This window comes from Artemia franciscana, chromosome 6 (genome assembly GCF_032884065.1).
Source record: "Artemia franciscana chromosome 6, ASM3288406v1, whole genome shotgun sequence".
NCBI classification, from domain to species: domain Eukaryota; kingdom Metazoa; phylum Arthropoda; class Branchiopoda; order Anostraca; family Artemiidae; genus Artemia; species Artemia franciscana.
In genome coordinates this window covers 38,366,131-38,388,781 of record NC_088868.1, presented here as the reverse complement: position 1 = coordinate 38,388,781, position 22,651 = coordinate 38,366,131, and the positions used below count along the sequence as shown (strand labels likewise).

At 34.8% G+C, this 22,651-nt stretch overlaps 1 protein-coding gene across 2 annotated transcripts in view; it reads left to right on the top strand.

Annotated features, from left to right (window-relative positions):
* The window catches only part of LOC136028396 (galactosylceramide sulfotransferase-like), a 53,481-nt gene that overhangs the window by 6,566 nt on the left and 24,264 nt on the right, over positions 1-22,651 (top strand). For both annotated transcript variants that reach the window (XM_065706212.1, XM_065706211.1), the window contains exon 2: positions 6,751-6,864. In XM_065706212.1, coding sequence (XP_065562284.1) covers positions 6,751-6,864 — 114 coding nt within the window. The remainder of the gene's footprint in view (positions 1-6,750; positions 6,865-22,651) is intronic.

Genomic DNA, 22,651 nt, shown 5'->3' with positions numbered 1-22,651 from the left:
ATTTAAATCACTATACACAGACCGCAAAGACTCCTGATTCCCAACACCACAAAAAACTCGGACAGCATTATTCTGGATCACATGGATTGGATGAACTATCGAAGGGAAAGTACCAAGCCAAATCGACGAGCAATACAAAATGTACGGGTGAATCAGGGAAAAATATAACAATCGTAGAACATTTGGGGGGAAAATATGTTTTAATTTGCACATCATACCTAAGTTACGTGACAATATTTTCGAAACTGACTTCACATGATCTTTAAATGATAGGGTTTCATCAACATTGATTCCGAGGTATTTGGTGAATCTTGTTCGTTTAATAATTCCCCGCTCCGAAATTATTTCCGTAAGCCAAGGGTAAAAATTCGGAGATCGAGAGAAAATAACAAAATCTGACTTATCTATATTCAGGTCAAGGTGGTTTATTTTAAGCCATGTACATATCCTGCTCATTGCTGCATTTATCGTTAACATGAGCAGTTCTTCTGTAGGGGCAACACACACCAAGGTTGTATCATCAGCAAATAAGGGCATAGTAAGCTGGGTCTTACTCGTACCATTGTCAACAAAGTCGTCAATTCTGGGCAGAGCTTTCACAACATGCGGTAGATCATTAATAAAAATTAAAAACAGAGTCGGACCGAGTTCGGATCCTTGGGGAACCCCCCAATTAACAACATTTTTACTAGACAAAAATCCTTGTAAATTGACATACTGCTGTCTATTTTGAAGATAACTCCACAGCAAACCCAATGTAGCACCCCTTAATCCATAAAATTCACATTTTTTTAATAATATTCGATGGTCAACTGTGTCAAACGCTTTAATTAAGTCCAAAGAAACACCAGCTACCCTAAGCTTTTTATCAAGAGCATCATTAATTATAGTAGTAATAAATGAAATCGCCATTTCTGTTGTTCTGCCCTGAAACCAAATTGATTGGTATGTAGAAGTTTATGACGCTCCAAATGCTCATAAATTCTAATATTAATACATTTTTCTAAAACCCGTGAAACAACAGGTAATAATGAAATTGGTCTATAATTCCCCAGATCATTCTTATTACCACCCTTAAACACAGGCGTTATTCTTGAAATTTTAAGACAATTGGGTAACTTCCCTTGCTTAAAGCAAGCATTAATAAGGGACGTTAATATATGTGAAATGCTTGGAAACACGGCTTTTAAAACAAGAAGGTTAATGGAATCACTCCCAGCCGAAGAACTTTTCATCTCAAAGATAATTTTACGAACTTCATCATGAGTGACAGGTCTCAGATACATTGATACATCGACAGAAGTACCCATAAAAGTCTCAAGCGGAGGATCATTGTCAGAAGCTACTGTAGCACGAGAAAATCGAGCCCCAACAGTTGCAAAATGTTCCGAAAGGGCATTAAAGATTACAGCAGGCTCATTCGATTTTAACCCATCACTTGCAGTAACTTCGTCAGGCAGAACCGGACCTATTGAAGATTAACAATTTTAATAATTTTCCAAGTTTTAGCTGGGTTACCACTAGCATCTTTAAATTTACACTCAAAATATTTTTTCTTCGCGTTTCTCAAAAGTTTATTAAGAGCATTTCTATAATCTTTATAAATTCTTGTGCAAACTGGATCATTTTCATTCCTTATTGAATCCCTATATAACTGGTCTTTCTTATTTATAAACCGCAGAAGACTAGGTGACACCCACGGCTTTTTGGGCATCTTTTTCCTTGACCTTGTCCGATTCACTACACAAGTTTTACTCAAAATAGAGATAAATGTATCATAAAATCTTTGAAAACTTATATTTATATCATCTAGATTTTCAACTTTATTATTCCAATCAACATTAGAAATCTCTTGTTTAAACTTTTCTAAGTTACCCCGGTTGAGCACAGGTAACATACTCATTTTCAGTCTAGAACCTTGCAGCCTCGGAAAACAAACTTTAAAACTTGCCGAAATCCCAAAATGGTCAGAAACATCAGTAACAATAACCCCTGGATCTAAAAATTTAGAATTAGAAAGAATATTATCAAGTAGCTTTGCCGTTAAAGTGGTAACACGCGTACAAATATTGATAGTGGGAAATAAACTATATGACATGCAAAGCTGTAGGAAATCTATAGGAGTATTCGAATTCATATCATTAAAGTCAATATTAAAGTCCCCAAGCATGAAGAATGGGTGCGAACCAGTAGGTAGTTTATCCAACTGTTCCTCCAAAATATCAAAAAAGGCCGGTATAGACCCAGATGGTGGTCTATATAGTACAACAACATAAACATCTTTTGGCTTAAGCCTGAGCTGAAGGATAAGTGGCTCAAATAACATCTCGTGAAACAGCACTAGATCACTTCTTACCAAAACCTCGATTTCGCTCCGTATATAAGCTCCAATACCTCCATGTTGACGAAATTGACGATTCCTATGATAAAATCTATACCCTGGAATATCCAAGAGAGCAGAGGTATGCTCATTTAGCCATGTTTCTGTGAGACCAATAACCTGAAAAATGGAAAGTTCACATATCTCGCTTATAAAATTAAAAGATGAGTTCAAACCCTGGCAGTTAAGATGGAAAACTCTGAGATCTTCAGAATCACCACCACCATTCACGGACCTCAAACCATCCTTAAATAAGTACTTTGAATTACAAGAAACATATTGACCAGCAATCCCAATATCATAATTCCGGTGGAGCTGCTCCGTAAACATACTACCAAAATCCACAAATGAAGCTTCCAAAATTTTAAGACGGCTGTTGCCCGGGGTGCCACAATCATCATCAACCATATTTATACAGTTTTACAACAAAGAAATTTGGCCTCATCTCCACAACAAAACAAAAAAGAAAAGAAAAAGAACAACAATAGAAAGTAGAAAGGGTTTGTACAAGAATTATCTGAGTGATAGGTCGTATGAAAACAAAAGGAATGTAAAGAAAGTGGAGAAAGCATTGAAATATGAACTAAGGAGATGTGAAGTGGAGGATACGGATAAAATTGCTGAGGATCTAGAAGATGCGGCTAGACGGCATAATAGTAAAACATTATACTGGCATGTTAATAAATTGAAAGGGAGTAGCCAATCCGGACTAGTCCCAGTTAAAGATAGGAATGGGGCCACAATTAGTGATAAGGAAAAAGTTTAAGAAAGATGGGTGGATTATTTTGAGAATGTGCTAAACCGAGATACAGTTGCAGGAAAAGATATAGATGAAAATGAAGAAGTTTGTGATGCCTTGGATGTGAAGGAAGATTTGTTTAGTGAGGAAGACCTAGCGACAGTACTAAAAGGATTAAAAAATAATAAGGCTCCAGGTGCTGATAGTGTGATTAATGAGTTTCTTAAATATGGTGGTTCTGAGGTTAGGAATAAGCTACTGAAGATTATGAGTATGATTTTTGAAAAAGGGGAAGTACCCAATGATTTTAGGAAAACCTTTATTAAACCACTGTACAAGAAAGGTGAAAAGAGTGAGTGTCGTAATTATCGAGGCATTAGTCTGGTCTCTGTAGTTAGAAAATTACAGAGTAATATGATAGATACTGAGAGATACTGTAGACTGAGAGAGACTGAGAGATACTGTAGAAAAAGCGTTAAGGGAAGAACAACGCGGTTTTAGAAAAGGTTGAGGATGTGTAGACCAGGTTTTCACTCTTAGGTTAATAAGTGAGAAGTCCCTTCGTTGTCAAACACCTTTGGTTTTCAGTTTTATCGATTATGAGCAAGCTTTCGATTCTGTTGATAGAAGAGCGTTAGCAAAGGTCTTATCCTTATATGGTATACCAGAAAAATACATTAAAGTGATATGTACTATGTACGAGAATAATACTGCTGCGGTTAAGGTAGGAAATGAGTGTGAGCAAAATGAATGAATTTTTAAAGGTTCTGGGTGATAAAATGGGCGAGTTCAGGGTGATAAAATAGGCTTGAAAATTAATGTTAAGACGACTAAGTTACTAAGGCTAGGAATAAGTGAAGATGAAAAGGTGATATTGGGTAACGAAACGATTGATCAGGCTGGGAGCTTCACTTACCTTGGTAGTATTATTAGTAAAGATGGTGGGAGCAGTGAAGATGTTAAAAGCAGAATAGCTAAGGCTCAGGGTGTTTTTTCACAGTTAAAAAAGTTTGGAAGAATAGAAAAATAAGTCTGCAAACCAAGATTAGAATAGTGGAAGCTACAGTGGTCAAATATGGCTCTGAAGCATGGGTGCTCCGAAAAGCAGATGAAAATTTACTAGACGTTTTCCAGAGAAATTACCTACAGATTGTTCTGGGTACCCGGCTGACTGACCGGATTTCAAACATTACGTTGTACGAAAAATGTCGTTCAATCTCGATTTCTAGGGCTATAATGAAAGAAAGGTTGAGATGGCTAGGCCACGTTCTGCGGATGAAGGATGAAAAATTGCCGAAGATTGTCCTTTTTGGCCAACCGTCTGGGGCTACACGAAATGCAGGTCATCCTTGTCTGGGTTGGGAGGATGTCATAAATAAAGATTTAAAGGAAAGGGGAACTTCCTGGGAGGGTGTAAAGAGGGAGGCCGTGAATAGATTAGGTTGAAAGAGGAGCGTGCGTAGCTGTGTTGGCCTCAGGCGGCTTAGTGTTGAAGTGAGTTATTAGTAGTAGTAGTAGTAGTACTATTTTATATTGTTGCTGTGCGAAAAGTAGAAGTGCGTGAAGTTAGTAGTGAGGGCTAGGACAGCTAGGATTGCTTGGAATATCGAGGTGATCCATACATCCTAAGGAACTAGTAGATTCCTTATTACCAGAATTCTGTATATTGATAAAATAGTTTGTGAATCATAACCTAAGGATTTGAGTGTTGCTGTTGATACTCTCAAAGGCTGGGGTGCAACTGATGAGTGAAGACTAGCATCAAGACGAATCTGCCAACCCAAAAATAAATCAGAAACAAATAAAAATCCTGAAGAAACCTTTACGATTTAACCTTACGATTAACCTTACAATTACTTACAATAAACTTACAATTACCTTTCGATTACATAAAGATTACTCTTACAAAATACTTAAAAATTACTTACAAACTACTTATAAATTACTAAGACAAATTATTGTGATAAAAACGAACAAAAACTTTGGCTGTAAACTTTCTGATAGCTGGAAGCACTGTCACAACAAATTGTAAGTAAACCTAGCTAGTAGAACTTTGATGTGGAGGAAAATGCAAACACTTTAATGCGAGAATTAAATAAGGCTAAGAAATGGTAAATGCCTCTTAAAATCTTCTGCTCTGTTCGCTTCGTCCAAAACGTTTGTGCTATAAGTCTCAATCAGAATTTTCAGTAAACCACATATTTTCTTTGTTTTGGTCAAAATTGTACTCCGGTGCCATAATAGCGGAGAAAATGTCGCTTTTCTGTGGTTCAATCTTCTTGGCTAGTTGCCAAGGACACTAGAACTTCTAATCTCTGTTTTAAGTACCTGTCTCTTAATTCTCTAGGAGAATTGGTTCGATACGGTAACATGTAGAACAAACAAGAAATAAATAAACACATATCCTTGATCTTGCTTCTCTAAAGAAAAATACAAATTCCAAATCTTTGTAAATGAAAGCTTGAAACTGCTTCAACAGGAGCTCTGATTTACTGAATTGATGGTGCACTTTTTTTTTTTATCAAGATCACTCCCCTATTTAGGGCTTTCGTCCCCTTTCATAAAACCAGAAACATTTCCTTGGGCTTGTTCTTTTTGTTGAAAAACTTCACTGCTGAGTAGGTTCGTTGAGTAAGTATTTGATTGATATTGTTATCAAAACTTCCTTTTTTAAGATTTCAGTTACTTTTAGCCAAGGTCATTCATTACCTACAGTCTATGATCACGAACTTTTAGATTCTTGTAGGGCCAAATTTTTGCCTGTATTAGGTTTCATACGACGCTTTACTTTTTTTTAATCGTTTCTTTTTTGGTTTTTATGTAATTAATCCTATTCAGACATAATCTTCATTTTAGTATCTATTGTAGCTATATATGTAGGATTTTGTATAATCAAACAAATCATTTTGATTGATTTGATAAATTTGATATTTTATTTGAGGCCACATTTGGGATTAAAAAAAGCAAAACAAAACGAAGAGTGTAAAACGATTATTGATACATTGTTATTTTGCTTCCTTATGGCATGTTTCAAAAGGAAAGTTTTACATTTTTATCGTTTAATTTATCCCTTTTTCTTTTTAATGGTTTAAAGATGACTTAAAGAAAAATCAGAACCGAAAAATCTACTCTGTTTCTTTTTTTTTTTGCGAAATATCATGACTCTTTGATCAGCTTTTGAAAAAAAATACTATACTTGTTTGGTTTTGTCTTTTTCTTGCCATTTTGCTTTTTTCTTCTTGATTTTTTTTTGTTTTTAACATTCTATGTAGTCTGTTTAATCAAAGAATACATTCGGATCAAAAAATATCCTTCGTGACTTACTTTGCTGAGGTATAAGACCCTTGTGTTTAGAAATAGCGAAGCATCTTCAAACAGCAAGAAAAAAGTTTGGTTGAGTATATTCTTCGTCAAACTAACAATTTCACACGGTTAAAAAACCCAAATTAGTAGCTTTTTAGACCTTTTTTATATTTCTTATTAGTCCTTTGGACAAGTTTTAAAAACCTTGGACCAAAGTGTAAATGTATTCGGAAGAGCAATTTGAGATTCACAAAAAGAAAAAAACAAAAAAGAACAAGTTGGTCTCCAAATTAAGAGGCTTAATTAATTGGTTTATTTTTATTTCTAGAAAAGCTAAAGATAATTATTATTCTTCTGTGAAAACCTGTGAGGCAAGAAGAAAAATAGGATTTTTAAAAATGCACAAATGCGCAAGTATGACTCTTCAAAACATTTTTCTAAGGTAAGTTTGAATTAATTGTATTTAATTTTCTCAATTAATCAATTGACCAGTTTAGTTAATAGAATTACAAAATAGTAGGTTTTCTCGCCCGATTGGCAGTCTCATTATCATATTACAGGTTTGTATTATTAGAAGTTGAACCGAGCCATAGATACACACATTATTATTATTAGCAGTCTTATTATCTTATTATAGGTTTTTATTATTAGAAGGACAGACGAGCCTTAGAAAAATATATATTACTAACACAACCCTATGACGATTGCCTTTGCTAGTTCATGGGCAAGCAAGGAAATTTAGTTGAACGACATTTGATTTTCGTTGAAACTAAACTCAAACTTGTATAAGGATTACCTATTTCGATTAGCATTCTTATTGTATTAATGTAGGTTTTTGTTATTAGAAAAACAGCAAAAACAATAGATAAATATATATTACCAGCACAACCCCATGACAACTTGTCTTTGCAAGTTCATGGGATGACTAGGAAATTTAGTTGAACGATTGTTGTTTTTCGTTCAAACTAAACTCAAATCTAATCAGTTTAGTAAAAAGAATTGTATGAGGATTATCTCTTCCGATTAGCAATATTATTGTCTTATTATAGATTTTTATTATTAGAAGAACAGCCCAGCCGTAGATAAATATATATTACTAGCACAATCCCATGACAACTTGTCTTTGCAAGTTCATGGGATGACTAGAAAATTTAGTTGAACGACTGTTGTTTTTCGTTCAAATTAAACTCAAATCTAATCAGTTTAGTTAAGAGAATTGTATGAGGATTATCTCTTCCGATTAGCAATATTATTGTCTTATTATAGATTTTTATTATTAGAAGAACAGCCCAGCCGTAGATAAATATATATTACTAGCAAAACCCCATGACAACTTGTCTTTGCAAGTTCATGGGATGACTAGGAAATTTAGTTGAACGACTGTTGTTTTTCGTTCAAACTAAACTCAAATCTAATCAGTTTAGTTAAGAGAATTGTATGAGGATTATCTCTTCCGATTAGCAATATTATTGTCTTATTATAGATTTTTATTATTAGAAGAACAGCCCAGCCATAGATAAATATATATTACCAGCACAACCCCATGACAACTTGTCTTTGCAAGTTCATGGGATGACTAGGAAATTTAGATGAACGACTGTTGTTTTTCGTTCAAACTAAACTCAAATCTAATCAGTTTTGTAAAAAGAATTGTATGAGGATTATCTCTTCCGATTAGCAATATTATTGTCTTATTATAGATTTTTATTATTAGAAGAACAGCCCAGCCGTAGATAAATATATATTACTAGCACAATCCCATGACAACTTGTCTTTGCAAGTTCATGGGATGACTAGGAAATTTAGTTGAACGACTTTTGTTTTTCATTTAAACTATACTTAAACTTAATCAGTTTAGTTAATAGAATTATGAAAGGATTATCTTTTGCGATTAGCAGTCTGATTTTCACATCGTAGGTTTTCATTATTAGAAGAACCGAGGAGCCGTAGATAAATATATTTTGCTAGCACAACCCCATGACAACTTGCCTTTGCAAGTTCATGGGCAGACTAGGAAATTTAGTTGAACGACTTTTTTTTCGTTCAAACTAAACTCAAATTTGATCAATTTAGCTAATAGAATTGTATAAGGACAATCTCTTCCGATTAGCATTCTTATTGTCTTATGATAGGTTTTTATTACTAGAAAAACAGCCGAGCCGTAGATAAATGTATATTCCTAGCACAACCCCATGAAAACTTGTCTTTGTAAGTTCATGGGAAGACTAGGAAATTTAGTTGAACGACTTTTGTTTTTCGTTCAAACTAAACTCAAATATAATCAGTTTAGTTAATATAATTATGAAAGGATTATCTTGTGCGATAAGCAATCTGATTATCATATCGTAGGTTTTCATTATTAGAAGAACAGAGGAGCTGTAGATAAATATACATTACTAATGCAACCCATGACAACTTGACGTTGCAGGTTCATGGGCAGACTAAGAAATTTAGTTGAATGGGTTTTGTTTTTGGTTCAAACTAAACTCAAATTCAATCAGTTCAGTTAAAGGAATTGTATAAGTATTATCTCTTCGATTAGTATTCTTATTGTCTTATTATAGGTTTTTTTTTATTTGAAGAACAGACAAGCCGAAGATAAATATATATTACTAGCACAACCCCATCACAACCTGCCTTTGCAAGTTCATGAGCAGACTAGGAAATTTAGTTGAACGACTTTTGTTTTTCATCCAAACTAAACTTAAACTTAATCAGTTTAGTTAATAGAATTACGAAAGGATTATCTGTCCGATTAGTAGTCTCATTATCATATCGTCGGTTTTCATTATTAGAAGAACAGAGGAGCCATAGATAGATATATATTACTAGCACAACCCCATGACAACTTGCCGTTGAAAGTTCATGGGCAGACTTGGCAATTTAGTTGAACGACTTTTGCTTTTCATTGAAACTAAACTGAAACTTAATCAGTTCAGTTAATAGAACTATGAAAGGATTATATCGTCTGATTAGAAGTCTGATTATGATATTGTAGGTTTTCATTATTAGAAGAACAGAGGAGCCATAGATAAATATATATTACTAGCACAACTCCATGTCAACTTGCCGTTGCAAGTTCGTGGGCAGACTAGGAAATTTAGGTGAACGAATTTTGCTTTTCATTCAAACTAAACTGAAATTTAATCGGTTTAGTTAATAGAATTATATAACTATTATCTCTTCCGATTAGCATTCTTAGTGTCCTGTTATAAGTTTTTATTATTAGAAGAACAGCCGAGCCGTAGATAAATAAATGCTACTAGCAGAACCCATGACAACTTGCCATTACAAGTTCATGGGCAGGCTAGGATATTTAGTTGAACAACTTTTGTTTTCTTTTCAAACTAAACTTAAATTTAATAAGTTTGTTTAATAGAATAATAAAAGGCTTATCTTTTCGGATTAGCATTCTGATGTTTCCTCTTTCAAACTAAACATTTATTTTTCTTTCAAACTAAACTTAAACTCAATCAGTTTAATTACTAGAATCATACAATAGTAAGTTTTCTCTTTTGATGAATAGCCTCATCTCAAATTATAAGTTTTTCCTTATTAGAAGTGCTAGACATGTGTTTCTGACACGCCCTTAGGACAATTTGCCTTTGCAAGTTCATGGGAAGGCTATGATATTTAGTTGATAGACATTTATTTTTCTCTCAAGTTAAACTTAAACTTAATAATTTTAATTAATATAATTACAAAATAGTAGGTTTTCTCTTCTGATATACAATTTACTTACCACATTTCCCATAAAGATAGACCGACATTTTTCATGTAACTTCTCATTACCTTTCTTAAAAAGAGGCGATGCTACCAAAGTGTCCCAAGAGCGACACCAACTACAAACGAAGAGATTGCGGCCAAAATAAGTTTTAAAGTTATCCTTCCTAGCCTCAGGGCCTTTGTAGATGTAGCATCTGTTCCTGGACATGAACTGCCATTCATTTTTTTCAAGTGATCCCAAATTTCTTGGTGAGATACAGGCCTAACTAAAACGTAATCGTTCTGTCTTAGAAGATATGTTACCGTCACTGGCCCTAACTTTCTATCCTCTGAATCATTTGACTCATTTGCCCTGACATGATCTGACTCCTTATTTTCAAAATTCTCTCGTCACGTCTCAACAAGCGATCTTTTCTTATTCCAAGGCCCTGGATTGAACATTTAACTACCGACCAAACTTTTTAGTCGGAAAACTTTCTAGGGTTATTCATACCATAAGCTCTCTTTAGTTCCTCGTTAGTCTTCATCTTCCTATCTCTCTTTTTAACTCTTTTAACCATATTAAAACCTGACCTTAATTTCCTTATTCAGCTAGCCTACACCAATTTTTTTCTTGATCTAATGGATCTATTGCTTTAAGTAGCCTGAAAACCCTAATAAACTCTTCATTTTCTGCCTACGTTCCTCATCGAACAAACCCTTATCTTTAATGGCTGGATGATTCCTATCCTGAGGTAAAGGCTCGAAGATAAATTCTATCTAAAAATACCGAAACGGCTTGATCCAATTCAGCTGGTTCTGAAAAAGTCAAAATCGAATTACAATCATTCTAAAATTTCCCACTTCCTAGTTCCATCTTAACCAATTCTTCTTTCTCCTTTGCTATCCAAAGAGGTTTACGGATTCTTTCCTCACACGTAGATCTTTCATCTACCCAATAAATATGCTGACCTGTTTCATTTACATGGGGCTCACCAATCTTCAACTCATTCTCTGCAATACTATATGCATTGAAGTCCCCTTGAAAAACAAATTTGCGACAACAGTATATTCTTTATACATGTGTGCTTCTTGTGCTATTTATTTTCATGTATATGTTCGAAGGCAAATATATAACACACACCACAAGGTGAACATTTTTGACTGACAATAATAACCAAAATAAATTTTTAGACTCACTTTTTAGCCTACGAAATAAATTAAATACACCCTTCCTTACAAGCATAAAAACTCTTACATAATATCTACCGTTTCCAGAAACTTTTCCCCTACACTCAAAAAAACATTAAAATCTTCGCATGACGAAAAATAATCTAGAGAATTATACATTGCAACAAGGCAAAAAACATCCCTACTTTCACAACTGGCTCATTTACTTCACTCTGATAGTTTTTCTAACTTTTCCCTAATATAACCTTGCAAATTCCAAACAACAGAACATAAACGCGGTTCATTATGACCCTGTATTCCCTATCCTGGGAATTTTAACTGGTTCTCAGAGTCTAATTTGAACCCCCCCCCCCAAATAGTATTCTCCTGAGAAAAAAACTGGGGCTTTCACTATCTGGTGAGGGGCAAATGATTTGTAATCTTGATTTGCCTCTCTTGCTTGAGCATTTTTTTCGCGCCTTTATCCTGCTCTAAAAGGCTAATATTTTTACTATTTCTTTTGCCCCTTCTCACGCCCTGCTGAGCTAAATACACCTCAGGCTATTTTCTAACGAGGGTATTATACTGCACACCAGCAAGAGAAGTCAGGCTTCCATCTTTCAAACTAAATACAGAAGCAGCTCTTCCGAAACTCTGACCACTAGCAGCAGAATTTACCGATCAGCTTCTCTCTCGTGAAATAATCTGATCACTGATTTGCACAATTGTGAGGTGTCCCAGGTCTACTATGGGGACTAGCCATTTCATCACACGTTCGTTTTACTGTCTGATCTTCAGTAACTGTCCCATGGGTGACTTATCTTAATCCTTATTTACTGAGTAAACTTGCATTGTCCATTACTTCATTGTCCCTGTAAATATCAAGATTTAAGTTTACACTCTAGTGAGTATGGGTTCTCATTTTCTATCCTTATGTAATCTTTCGTTGCTCTCGATCAATTTTTTTTTAATGTTACCCAATTCACTTATAAAGTTGGAGACCCCTCGGACCACTGACATTAGTGACCAATTTCGATTTTACCTTTCCCAGACACCAAAAACAAGAAGAACAATAGGGAATTTCTCGAGACAGTGGGAAACAAATTAGTATGACTATTTCGGCCCTATGTCCAAGGGCTGTCCTCAGCAATACCATGATATATAATATAAAATAACTTACAAGAGGATAAAATCAATAAAACTAAAATGAACAGTTTTTCAAAACAGTCCCAGCATCTTTGCCTCAGTGAAATTCAACCAGGACTGTGAACTTGGACTGAAAAAGAGTTTTATGATCGAAAAATATTTAGAAGGATTGACATTACTCGATAATATATAATATGTCAAGTTTAAGCCATCTGACAGAGGATACGGGACTAAGAAAACTTGCTCCACTTACTAAAAAAGTCTAAACACTTCTACAACTATTTTCTTTAATTCTGGAATTGAAATCAGTTTCTATTTTGTCTTACCTAACAATCCGCCACTCTTTTCCTATGCATTCAATCCCTTTAGTTACTTTGTTGCTTTAAATCTCTTAGAAAAAAAATGTCAGAGAAAGTTTGTTAATTCTGAAGAAAATTCCGTATTTCCTTCGTCAGCTGTTAAGCATGGAAAATTTTCTTTCTGAAGTGGCAGTGGTATAGTCAATTCTGCAAGAATAGCAAACAAAAAAGAAATAAAAAAGAGAGCTCAGCCACAGTCATGATTGTGAGTTCAATATGGCTCCAAAATTTAAATAAAGTCGCATTCCCTGCTAACCAAAAAGAGAAGCTGTTCATGATACAAATTCAACAATTACCCTCAAGTTCTGGCAATTTTTTATACCTTAACTTTCCTTTTGTGTCTAACTGATTCATGATGCCATCCTGCTTTTTCTCCGAAACAGAATTATGACGTATGCGGATAATTACAAACATTGTGGAACTGTATTTTTGGTGACTTTTGTAACATTCAGTTGGGACCCTTACACTGTCTGAAGTGTAAAGGTTGCCTAGTTAACCAGGCAACTAGGGAACGATGTCTAGCTGCTTCAATGCAAAAAGAGAAAATCTGCAAAAAGTGTCGTCAATTGATGAAGACAGCCATCTGAAATTAGACAGTGAATCCAAATGCCAACTTTCTTTGATCAGATGATTGAAAAGTTTAGGACATATCTTGAGTCTAAGGTTTGGCAGCAGATGAAGCCTTGACACTGCAACAAGTGAGGATGATTAGTTTTAAAAGTGACTGATATTCCTGAAAAAATAGACTTTGAGGGAGTGTGCTTTGAAGTTACTGTTCGAGAACAGAGTGGACGTATTAGACTCAAAAGCGTTTGCAACCCTTGTAGTATCTTGCAACTCCAAAGAGGTAGATGACTCGCTAATGTTGGAATTGGGAAATCCCATCCTTGTTTGCTTAATGCAAAAAAAAATCACAATTGCCCTTATTTTTTAAATAGCTGAATATTTCACAAAGTAATAAAATAAACTCAGTGAACTGCCAATCCAATCGTGTACCTTTTTGCTACTGAGAATGAACTTGAAGCTGAACCTCAGTATTAGTTCTATAGCACATAAACTATATAATGCAATTGTCTTTTTTACATGCTTTTTTAAGACAAATTTTCTGGTTGAAGAAATATCTTGAGGGTTAAGGGCCTACACCAGCTAACCTGTCGCCCCCTAATTACCAGTAACACAAATGAATTAGCCAGATAATAGCTAAACTGTAGGACTCTTGTGCAGCTCCGAATTTTCTATATCTTGTGCCTCTTTAGCCTACTTTCTCGGCAATGGAAACAAAACAACGCCGGTAAAACTATTGCTGGAATGAAAAATATCGGTTCGCTCTCCTAACATGGGAATGTAATCCTTGGGCAACTAAAGGATACGTCATAACTTACCCAAAAATTTCATGTGTGAAATTTTTGCACTTATCTTATTATTTTATTTTATTATTTAATTATTTAATTTTATTGTTTTTGATTCATTGGTCATTTTCTCTATTATGAGAATAATGCCGGGGGATCAAGCTTTGGTGTGTGACGCGAGCTTAGGCAAAAAGTGTCTGGCGTAATTAACTCCATTGAAAATTTACCCCTCCATCTGTGGGACTTCAATTCCCCCATACCCTGATTTTCACAAGAAAAAGCCTTTACTTTTTTTTATTATTTTTTTTGTCAATACTTTTTTTAATATTTAATTGTGTAGCATTCATGAAAAGTTCAGTGGCCAAAAGACCTTATTCTATTTCTGCGTTATTTACAAAAAAAACAACACAAAAATAGAATAAAAACCAAACAAGAATTCCTATACCAAACAGTTCGTGGTAACGAACTGTAGTAAGGAGCGACCCGGCTCAATAGTAACCGAAATTCTACAAAACAGAAATTTGATACCAGTAATATTACATCAAAACAACCGCACTTTAATGTTGATTTTAAATATATAAGTTTCAGCAATTTTAGTCTTACCCATCAAAAGTTACGAGCCTGAGAAAATTTATATTATTTCAGAAAATAGGGGAAATTGCTCCCTAAGAGTCATAGAATCTTAACGAAAATCACACTATCAGATTCAACGTATCAGAAAACCCAACTGTAGAAGTTTCAAGCTCCTATCTACAAAAATGTGACTTTTGTATTTTTTGCCAGAAGACATGTCATGCATGCGTGTCTATTTGTTTGTTTGTTGTTTTTTTCCCAGGGTTGATCGTATCGACCCAGTGGTCTTAGAATGTCAAGAGAGGGCTCATTCTAATGGAAATTATAAGTTCTATGGATCAAAATTTTGAGACGGCCATTTTGTTCAATATTGTAAAAAAACCTAACAAATATGTCTTTGGAGACGACTTAATCCCCCACAGTCCCCGGGGGAGGGGCTGTACGTTACAAACTTTGACCATTATTTACATATAGTAATTGTTATTGGGAAGTGTACAGACGTTTTCAGGGATAGTTTTTTGGTATGGGGGGATTTGTTGGGGGAGGGGGTTGCATGGGAGGGTCTTTCCATGGAGGAATTTACCATGAGGGAAGATAATTTCTATGAAAGGGTGCAGGAGTTTCTAGTATTATTTAAAACAAAAAACAATATGAAAATAAATAAAAAAGTTGGAGTAAGTAAGGATCGGCAATAAAATTTAAAAACAAATAGCAAAAATTACGTATATAAGGGGGTTTGTCTCCTCAAAAATACTTTTCTCTTTACGCTAAAGTATTTTTAGTAATTTCAACTATTTATTCTATGTTCTTTGGGATTCGGGAGTCATTCTTAAAAAAAATGGGACGAAATTTCAAGCTTCAGTGTAAAGAGCGAGGTATTGACGAGGGGGCGAACCCCTCCCTCTCCATATACTTGAAAAAAAATACACAAATACAGAACTTCGCTAAGTAAGTTAATTCGTAAATTACTTATTTTATCAAACAGTTCGTGGTAACGAACTGTAGTAAGGAGCAACCCGGCTCAATAGTAACCGAAACTCTAAAAAATGGAATTTTGATATCAATAGTTACATCAAAAGAATTGCATTTTAATGCTGATTTTAAATATATAAGTTTCATTAAGATCAGTTATACCTATCAAAAGTTACGAGCCTGAGAAAATTTGCCTCATTTTAGAAAATAGGGAAAACACCCTCTAAAAGTCATACAATCTAGTCTTAATGAAAATCAAACCATCAGATTCAGCGTATCAGAGAACCTTATTGTAGAAGTTTCAAACTCCTATCTACAAAAACGTGGAATTTCGCGTTTTTTGCCTGAAGACAGATCACGGATGCGTGTTTATTTGTTTTTTTGTTTGTTTTTTTTTCCCAGGGGTGATCGTATCGACTGAGTAGTCCTAGAATGTCAAAAGAGGGCTCATTCTAACAGAAATTAAAAGTTTTATTGCCCTTTTTAAGTGACCAAAAAATTGGAGGGCACCTAGGCCCCCTCTTACGCTCATTTTTTGCCAAAAGTCAGCGGATCAAAATTCTGAGATAGCCATGTTATTCACGATAGTCAAAAAACCTAATAACTATATCTTTGGGGATGACTTACTTCCCCACAGTCCCTGGGGGAGGGGCTGCAAGTTACAAACTTTGTTACAAATCATTGTTTACATACAGTAATGGTTACTGGGAAGTGTACAGACGTTTTCAGGGGAATTTTTTTTGGGGAAAAAAAGTTTTTTTTCCATTGAAGGTAAGGAGCATTAAAAATTAAAACGAAAACAGATTATTACGCATATGAGGGGTTTACCTCCTCGTTATACTTCACTCTTTACGCTAAAGTATTTTTAGTAATTTCAACTATTTATTTTACGGCCTTTGTGATTCAGAGGTCATTCTTAAGGAATTGGGACAACATCTAGGCTTTAGTGCAAAGAGCTAGGCATCGACGAGGGTTGAGCCCTCGTTACGTAAGTTAATTCGTAAGTTACGTATATTTTATACCAGTGAAAACGTTTGTAAAAAATTAAAAGTTCTAGTTGCTTTTTTAAGTAATCAAAAACTTGGAGGGCAACTACGCCTCTTCCCTCGCTCTTTTTTTCTCAAAATCTTCCGATTAATTGCAATTAATTAATATGCAAATTTTGTTTTAATTATTATGTGCGGAGAGCCAAGATCAAAACATGCATTAATTCAAAAACGTCCAGAATTAAATAAAAAAAACAAGTTTTTTTTAAATGAAAGTAAGGAGCAACATTAAAACTTAAAACGAACAGAAATTACTCCGTTTATGAAAGGGGCTTTGCCTTCTCAACGCCCCGCTTTTTACGCTAAAATTTCTTACTGTTTTAAAAATAAAGTTAAGAGAAAGAGTCAAACTTTAGCGTAAAGAGCGAGGCGTTGAGGAGGAAAAGCCCCTTTCATATAGGGAGTAATTTCTATTCGTATTAAGTTTTAATGTTGCTCCTTACTTTCATTGAAGAAAACTTGTTTTTTTTTATTTAATTTACTTATAAAAACGTTCGTAAAAAAATAAAAAGTTCTAGTTGCATTTTAAAGTAACCAAAAATTGGAGGGTGACTAGGCTCCCTCCCCCACCTCTTTGTTTTATCGATTATGAGCAAGCTTTCGATTCTGTTGATAGAACAGCGTTAACAAAGGTCTTATCGTTATATGGTATACCAGAAAAATACATTAAAGTGATTTGCGCTATGTACGAGAATAATACTGCTGCGGTTAAGGTAGGAAATGAGGTTAGCAACTGGTTTTGTAATAAATCAGGAGTTAAGCAGGGTTGTGTTCTATCCCCCTTTATATGGATCATTTTGATGGACTTCGTCTTAAGGAGCACAGGAAAGGCAATTGGAGACCATGGAATCAAATGGGGAGGAAGAACGCTCCTGGACTTAGATTATGCTGATGATTTAAGCATATTAGATGAAAGTGTGAGCAAAATGAATGAATTTTTAGAGGTTTTACGAGTTCAGGGTGCTAAAATAGGCTTGAAAATTAATGTTAAGAAGACTAAGTCACTAAGGTTAGGAATAAGTGAAGATGAACAGGTGACCTTAGGTAACGAAAAGATTGATCAGGTTGGGAGCTTCAGTTACCTTGGTAGTATTATTAGTAAAGATGGTGGGAGCAGTGAAGATGTTAAAAGTAGAATAGCTAAAGCTCAGGGTGTTTTTTCACAGTTAAAAAAAGTTTGGAAGAATAGAAAGATAAGCCTACAAACCAAGATTAGAATATTGGAAGCTACAGTGATGACAGTGGTCAAATAAGGCTCTGAAGCGTGGACACTCCGAAAAGCAGATGAAAATTTACTAGATGTTTTCCAGAGAAATTGCCTACGGATTGTTCTGGGTACCCGGCTGACTGACCGTATTTCAAACAGTAGGTTGTACGAAAAGTGTGGTTCAATCCCGCTTTCTGGGGCTATAATGAAAGAAAGGTTGAGATGGCTAGGCCACGTTCTACGGATGAAGGATGACAGATTACCGAAGATTGTCCTTTTTGGCCAACCGTCTGGGGCTACACGGAAAGCAGGTCGTCCTTGTCTGGGTTGGGAGGATGTCATAAATAAGGATTTAAAGGAAATGGGAACTTCCTGGGAGGGTGTAAAGAGGGAGGCTTTAAATAGATTAGGTTGGAGGAGGAGCGTGCGTAGCTGTGTTGGCCTCAGGCGGCTTGGTGCTGCAGTGAGTTATTAGTAGTAGTAGTAGTAGTTTTCCCATTTCCTAAAAAAACTACGAGAAAGCCATTTAGCCAAAAAAATTAATATATTTATTTCGTTTTAATTATTTATGTGCGGTGAGCCAAAATCAAAACAGATATTAACTCAAAAACGGTCAGAAATTGAATAAAACAAAAGTTTTTATTAACTGAAAATAAGGAGCGACATTAAAACTTAAAACGAACAGAAATTATTCCGGATATGAATGGGGTTGTCCCCTCCACAACGCCTCGGTCTTTACGCTAAAGTTTTTTTAATTGTTTTAAAAAGTAGAGTAGTGACAAAGAGTCACAACGGGGAGTTGAGGAGGAGACAACCCCTCTCATATATGGAATAATTTCTGTTTGTTTCAAGTTTTAAAGTCACTCCTTATTTTCAAAAACTTTTTAAAAAACTTTTTTTTATTTATTCTGTAGAAAGACCAATGCTAGAATAAAAAATTCAAAGATATGTTATACAATAGATTATTTTCGATACAAAAACGTAATTTAAGCATTAACCACTTATATTCTGCTTTGCTAGGTTTGTCAGTAAAAAAATGACTTATCAATCGTTTATCGAGCACCGTTTTATGTTTGAATTAAATAAAAAAACAAGTTTTTTAACGGAAAGTAAGAAATGACATTAAAACTTAAAACGAACAGAAATTAATTCGTAAATGAAAGGATATGCTTCCTCATCAACCTGACTCTAGTTCGGTATTACATAAAAAAACTAGTTTTTTTAACGGAAAGTAAGGAGCGACATTAAAACTTAAAACGAACAGAAATTACTTCGTATATGAAAGGAGATACTTCCTCATCAACCTGACTCTAGTTCGGTATTACATAAAAAAACTAGTTTTTTTAACGGAAAGTAAGGAGCGACATTAAAACTTAAAACGAACAGAAACTACTTCGTATATGAAAGGAGATGCTTCCTCATCAACCTGACTCTAGTTCGGTATTGTGGAGTGACATGCATGCGCGGAGAGGTGTAGCATAAATGGGAGACAACGTAACAACGGCAATCAAAGGGGTAAAATTAACCTTGACTTGATGCCCACTTAATTGGACAATCTGTCTTGGCTTTTTCTACAATTGGCCATGACTCTGACTTTTTCCCACAACTATTCCCTTTTTTTAATTCAAAAATCAACGGACTCGGTCGAGGCCTTCGGCCTCTTTACGCTAAAGCTTGACTCTTTTTCTTAACTCTACTTTTTAAAACAGTAAAAAACTTTAGCGTAAAGAGCGGGGCGTTGATGAGGAAGCGTCTCCTTTCATATACGAAGTAATTTCTGTTCGTTTTAAGTTTTAATGTCGCTCCTTACTTTCCGTTAAAAAAAACTTGTTTTTTTTATATTTAATTTCTGAACGTTTTTTCAATCAATGCATGTTTTGATTTTGGCTCTCCGCAGATGAATAATTAAAACGAAATTTGCATATTTTTTTTTTTAGCTAAATGGCTATCTCATAGTTTTGATTGAAAGATTTTGGGAAAAAACGAGTGGAGGAGGAGGCCTAGTTGCCCTCAGATTTTTGGTTACTTAAAAAGGCAACTAGAACTTTTAATTTTTTTACGAATGTTTTTATTAGTAAAAGATATACGTAACTTAAAAATTAGCTTACGTAGCGAACTTCTGTATTCTCATGTTTTTATTACGTATACGAAGGGGTTCAACCCCCGTCAAAACCTCGCTCTTTTCACTAAAGCTTAAATTTTGTTCCAATTTCTTTAGAATGACCCATGAATCACAAAAGCCGTAGAATAAATAGTTGAAATTACTAAAAATACTTTAGCTTTAAAAAAAGCGAGGTATTAGGAGGAGGTGAGCCCATCATATGCGTGATAATTTCTGTTCGTTTTAAATTTTAATGCTTCTCCTTACTTTCAGTTGAAGAAACTTTTTCATATCTATTTTTTCATTGTATTTTTTAAATAATGCTAGATAGTCCTGCCGTCCCTTCATGAAAATTTTCTTCCCCCATGACAGATTCCTCCAAGGAAAGTTCAACCAACATATCCCCCTCTTCTCAAACCCCCCAAACTAAAAATCCCCCTGAAAACGTCTGTACACTTCCAAATAACCATTACTATATGTAAGCACTGGTCAAAGTTTGTAACTTGAGGCCCCTCCCACGGGGACTACGGGGGAGTAAGTCGAAAATAGCGACGAATACCACACTGCCTTTCCATAACAAACAAACACAAAGTAGAGACAATAGGGAAAATCTTTTCAAGACAGTGGAAATCAGTTCTGTGGATATTTCGGCCCTATGTCCAAGGGCCGTGTTCAGCACAATACAAGAACAAGAGAGAAACTATATATCTATATAAATATATAAAAATAAGTTGTCTGTGTGTCAAGTGACGTCATGTTTGTGTGTCGAATGACGTCATGTTTGTCGACTGACGAAATTACAGACCGGGAAATCGGGACATAAATGACGATCGGGACACCGAGACATCTATATATATAAAAATAAGTTGTCTGTGTGTCTGTCGAGTGGCGTCATGTTTGTGTGTCGACTGACGTCATATTTGTCGACTGACGAAATTACAGACCGGGACATCGGGACAAAAATGACGACCGGGACACCGAGACATAGGGAATATAAATGACGACCGGGACACTCAAAGAGAAAGCGACCGGGACACAAGGAATGTTCGATTAGCAATCACCATCAACAAAGCATCGGGACACAAATGACGACCGGGACACAGGGAATATAAATGACGACCAGGATACTCAAAGAGAAAATACAGACCGGGACACCGGAACACAAATGACGACCGGGACAAAAATGACGGCTGGGACACCGGTACACAGGGAATATAAATGACGACCGCGACACTCAAAGAGTAATTACAGACTGGGACACCGGGACACAAATGACGACCGGGACACAGGGAAACAACAACAACGGGGACGCCAGGGGACACAGGGGGATATATAAATGACGACGGGGACACAGGGAATGTTCGATTAGTAATCACCATCAACAAAGCTCAAGGGCAATCATTAAAATAATGAGGTATAGATCTGAATACAGATTGTTTTTCCCATGGACAATTATATGTTGCATGTTCAAGAGTCGGTAAACCTGACAATCTATTTATATGCACAAACAATGGGACAGCCAAGAATGTTGTATATTCGCAAGTTTTACGTAGTTAAAAATAAATATATATATATATATCTATATATATTCACAGGTGGGACACAGGGACACAACTACAATGGCGTGTAACGACTTACGCGCGCGGGGGGGCTTGGGGGGCGTGAAGCGCCACCCCAACAGCTAGTATATATATATATATATATATATATATATATATATATATATATATATATATATATATATATATATTTTTATATATATATATATATATATATATATATATATATATATATATATATATATATATATATATATATATATATATATATATATATATATATATATATATATAAATGAACTTATATCAAATTGTGAGAATTAAACTAAATAATAATTATTTAGTTTATTTTTAAACTTTTAATTTTTTTAAACAGCCCTAGCATCCTTACTTCAACAAAGTTCAACCATGACTGGCGAAAATAATGAAATCAGAACATAAACTCATTCAAACTAAAGAGAACAAAATGATTAGATGCAATTACTTATAGCCAAACTTGCTTGTTTAGCAGCCTGTCTCAAAGGCCTTTTCGTAGTTGGTTCAGTACTATTATAAATCGGTTTAGTAAAATATTTTGTTAGATCATTTTTAATTAAATTTGAGTATAAAGAATTTAGTGAGTATTCTTCTAAGTCCTTGTTCAAAGAAATATTATTATTTATTTTGAGATTAATTTCGATTGATTCTCGAACCACCTGTTTTATCCCAAAATCATTACTGGTGAGTGAAGAGTTTTTAAAAGTATCGTGCGGGACGGATTATTAAATATATGCCAACCTAAAGCAGAATCAAAGGAGTTGCTGGAACTATTTGAAATTAAGGCCTTGTCTATGTCATTTTGATGCTGTTGTGACCGTTTTTCTAGATTCTGATGGGTCCTGCCGACATAGTAATTTCCGCAATCACAGGGTATTTGATAGACTCCTCTTTGGCGGGTAACTAGGGTCATATCTTTACCGGAATTTAAAAAATTCATGATTTTAAAATTATTAGTAAAAACTACGTACAGATTATTTTTTGTGCATATATTTTTTAATTTTGT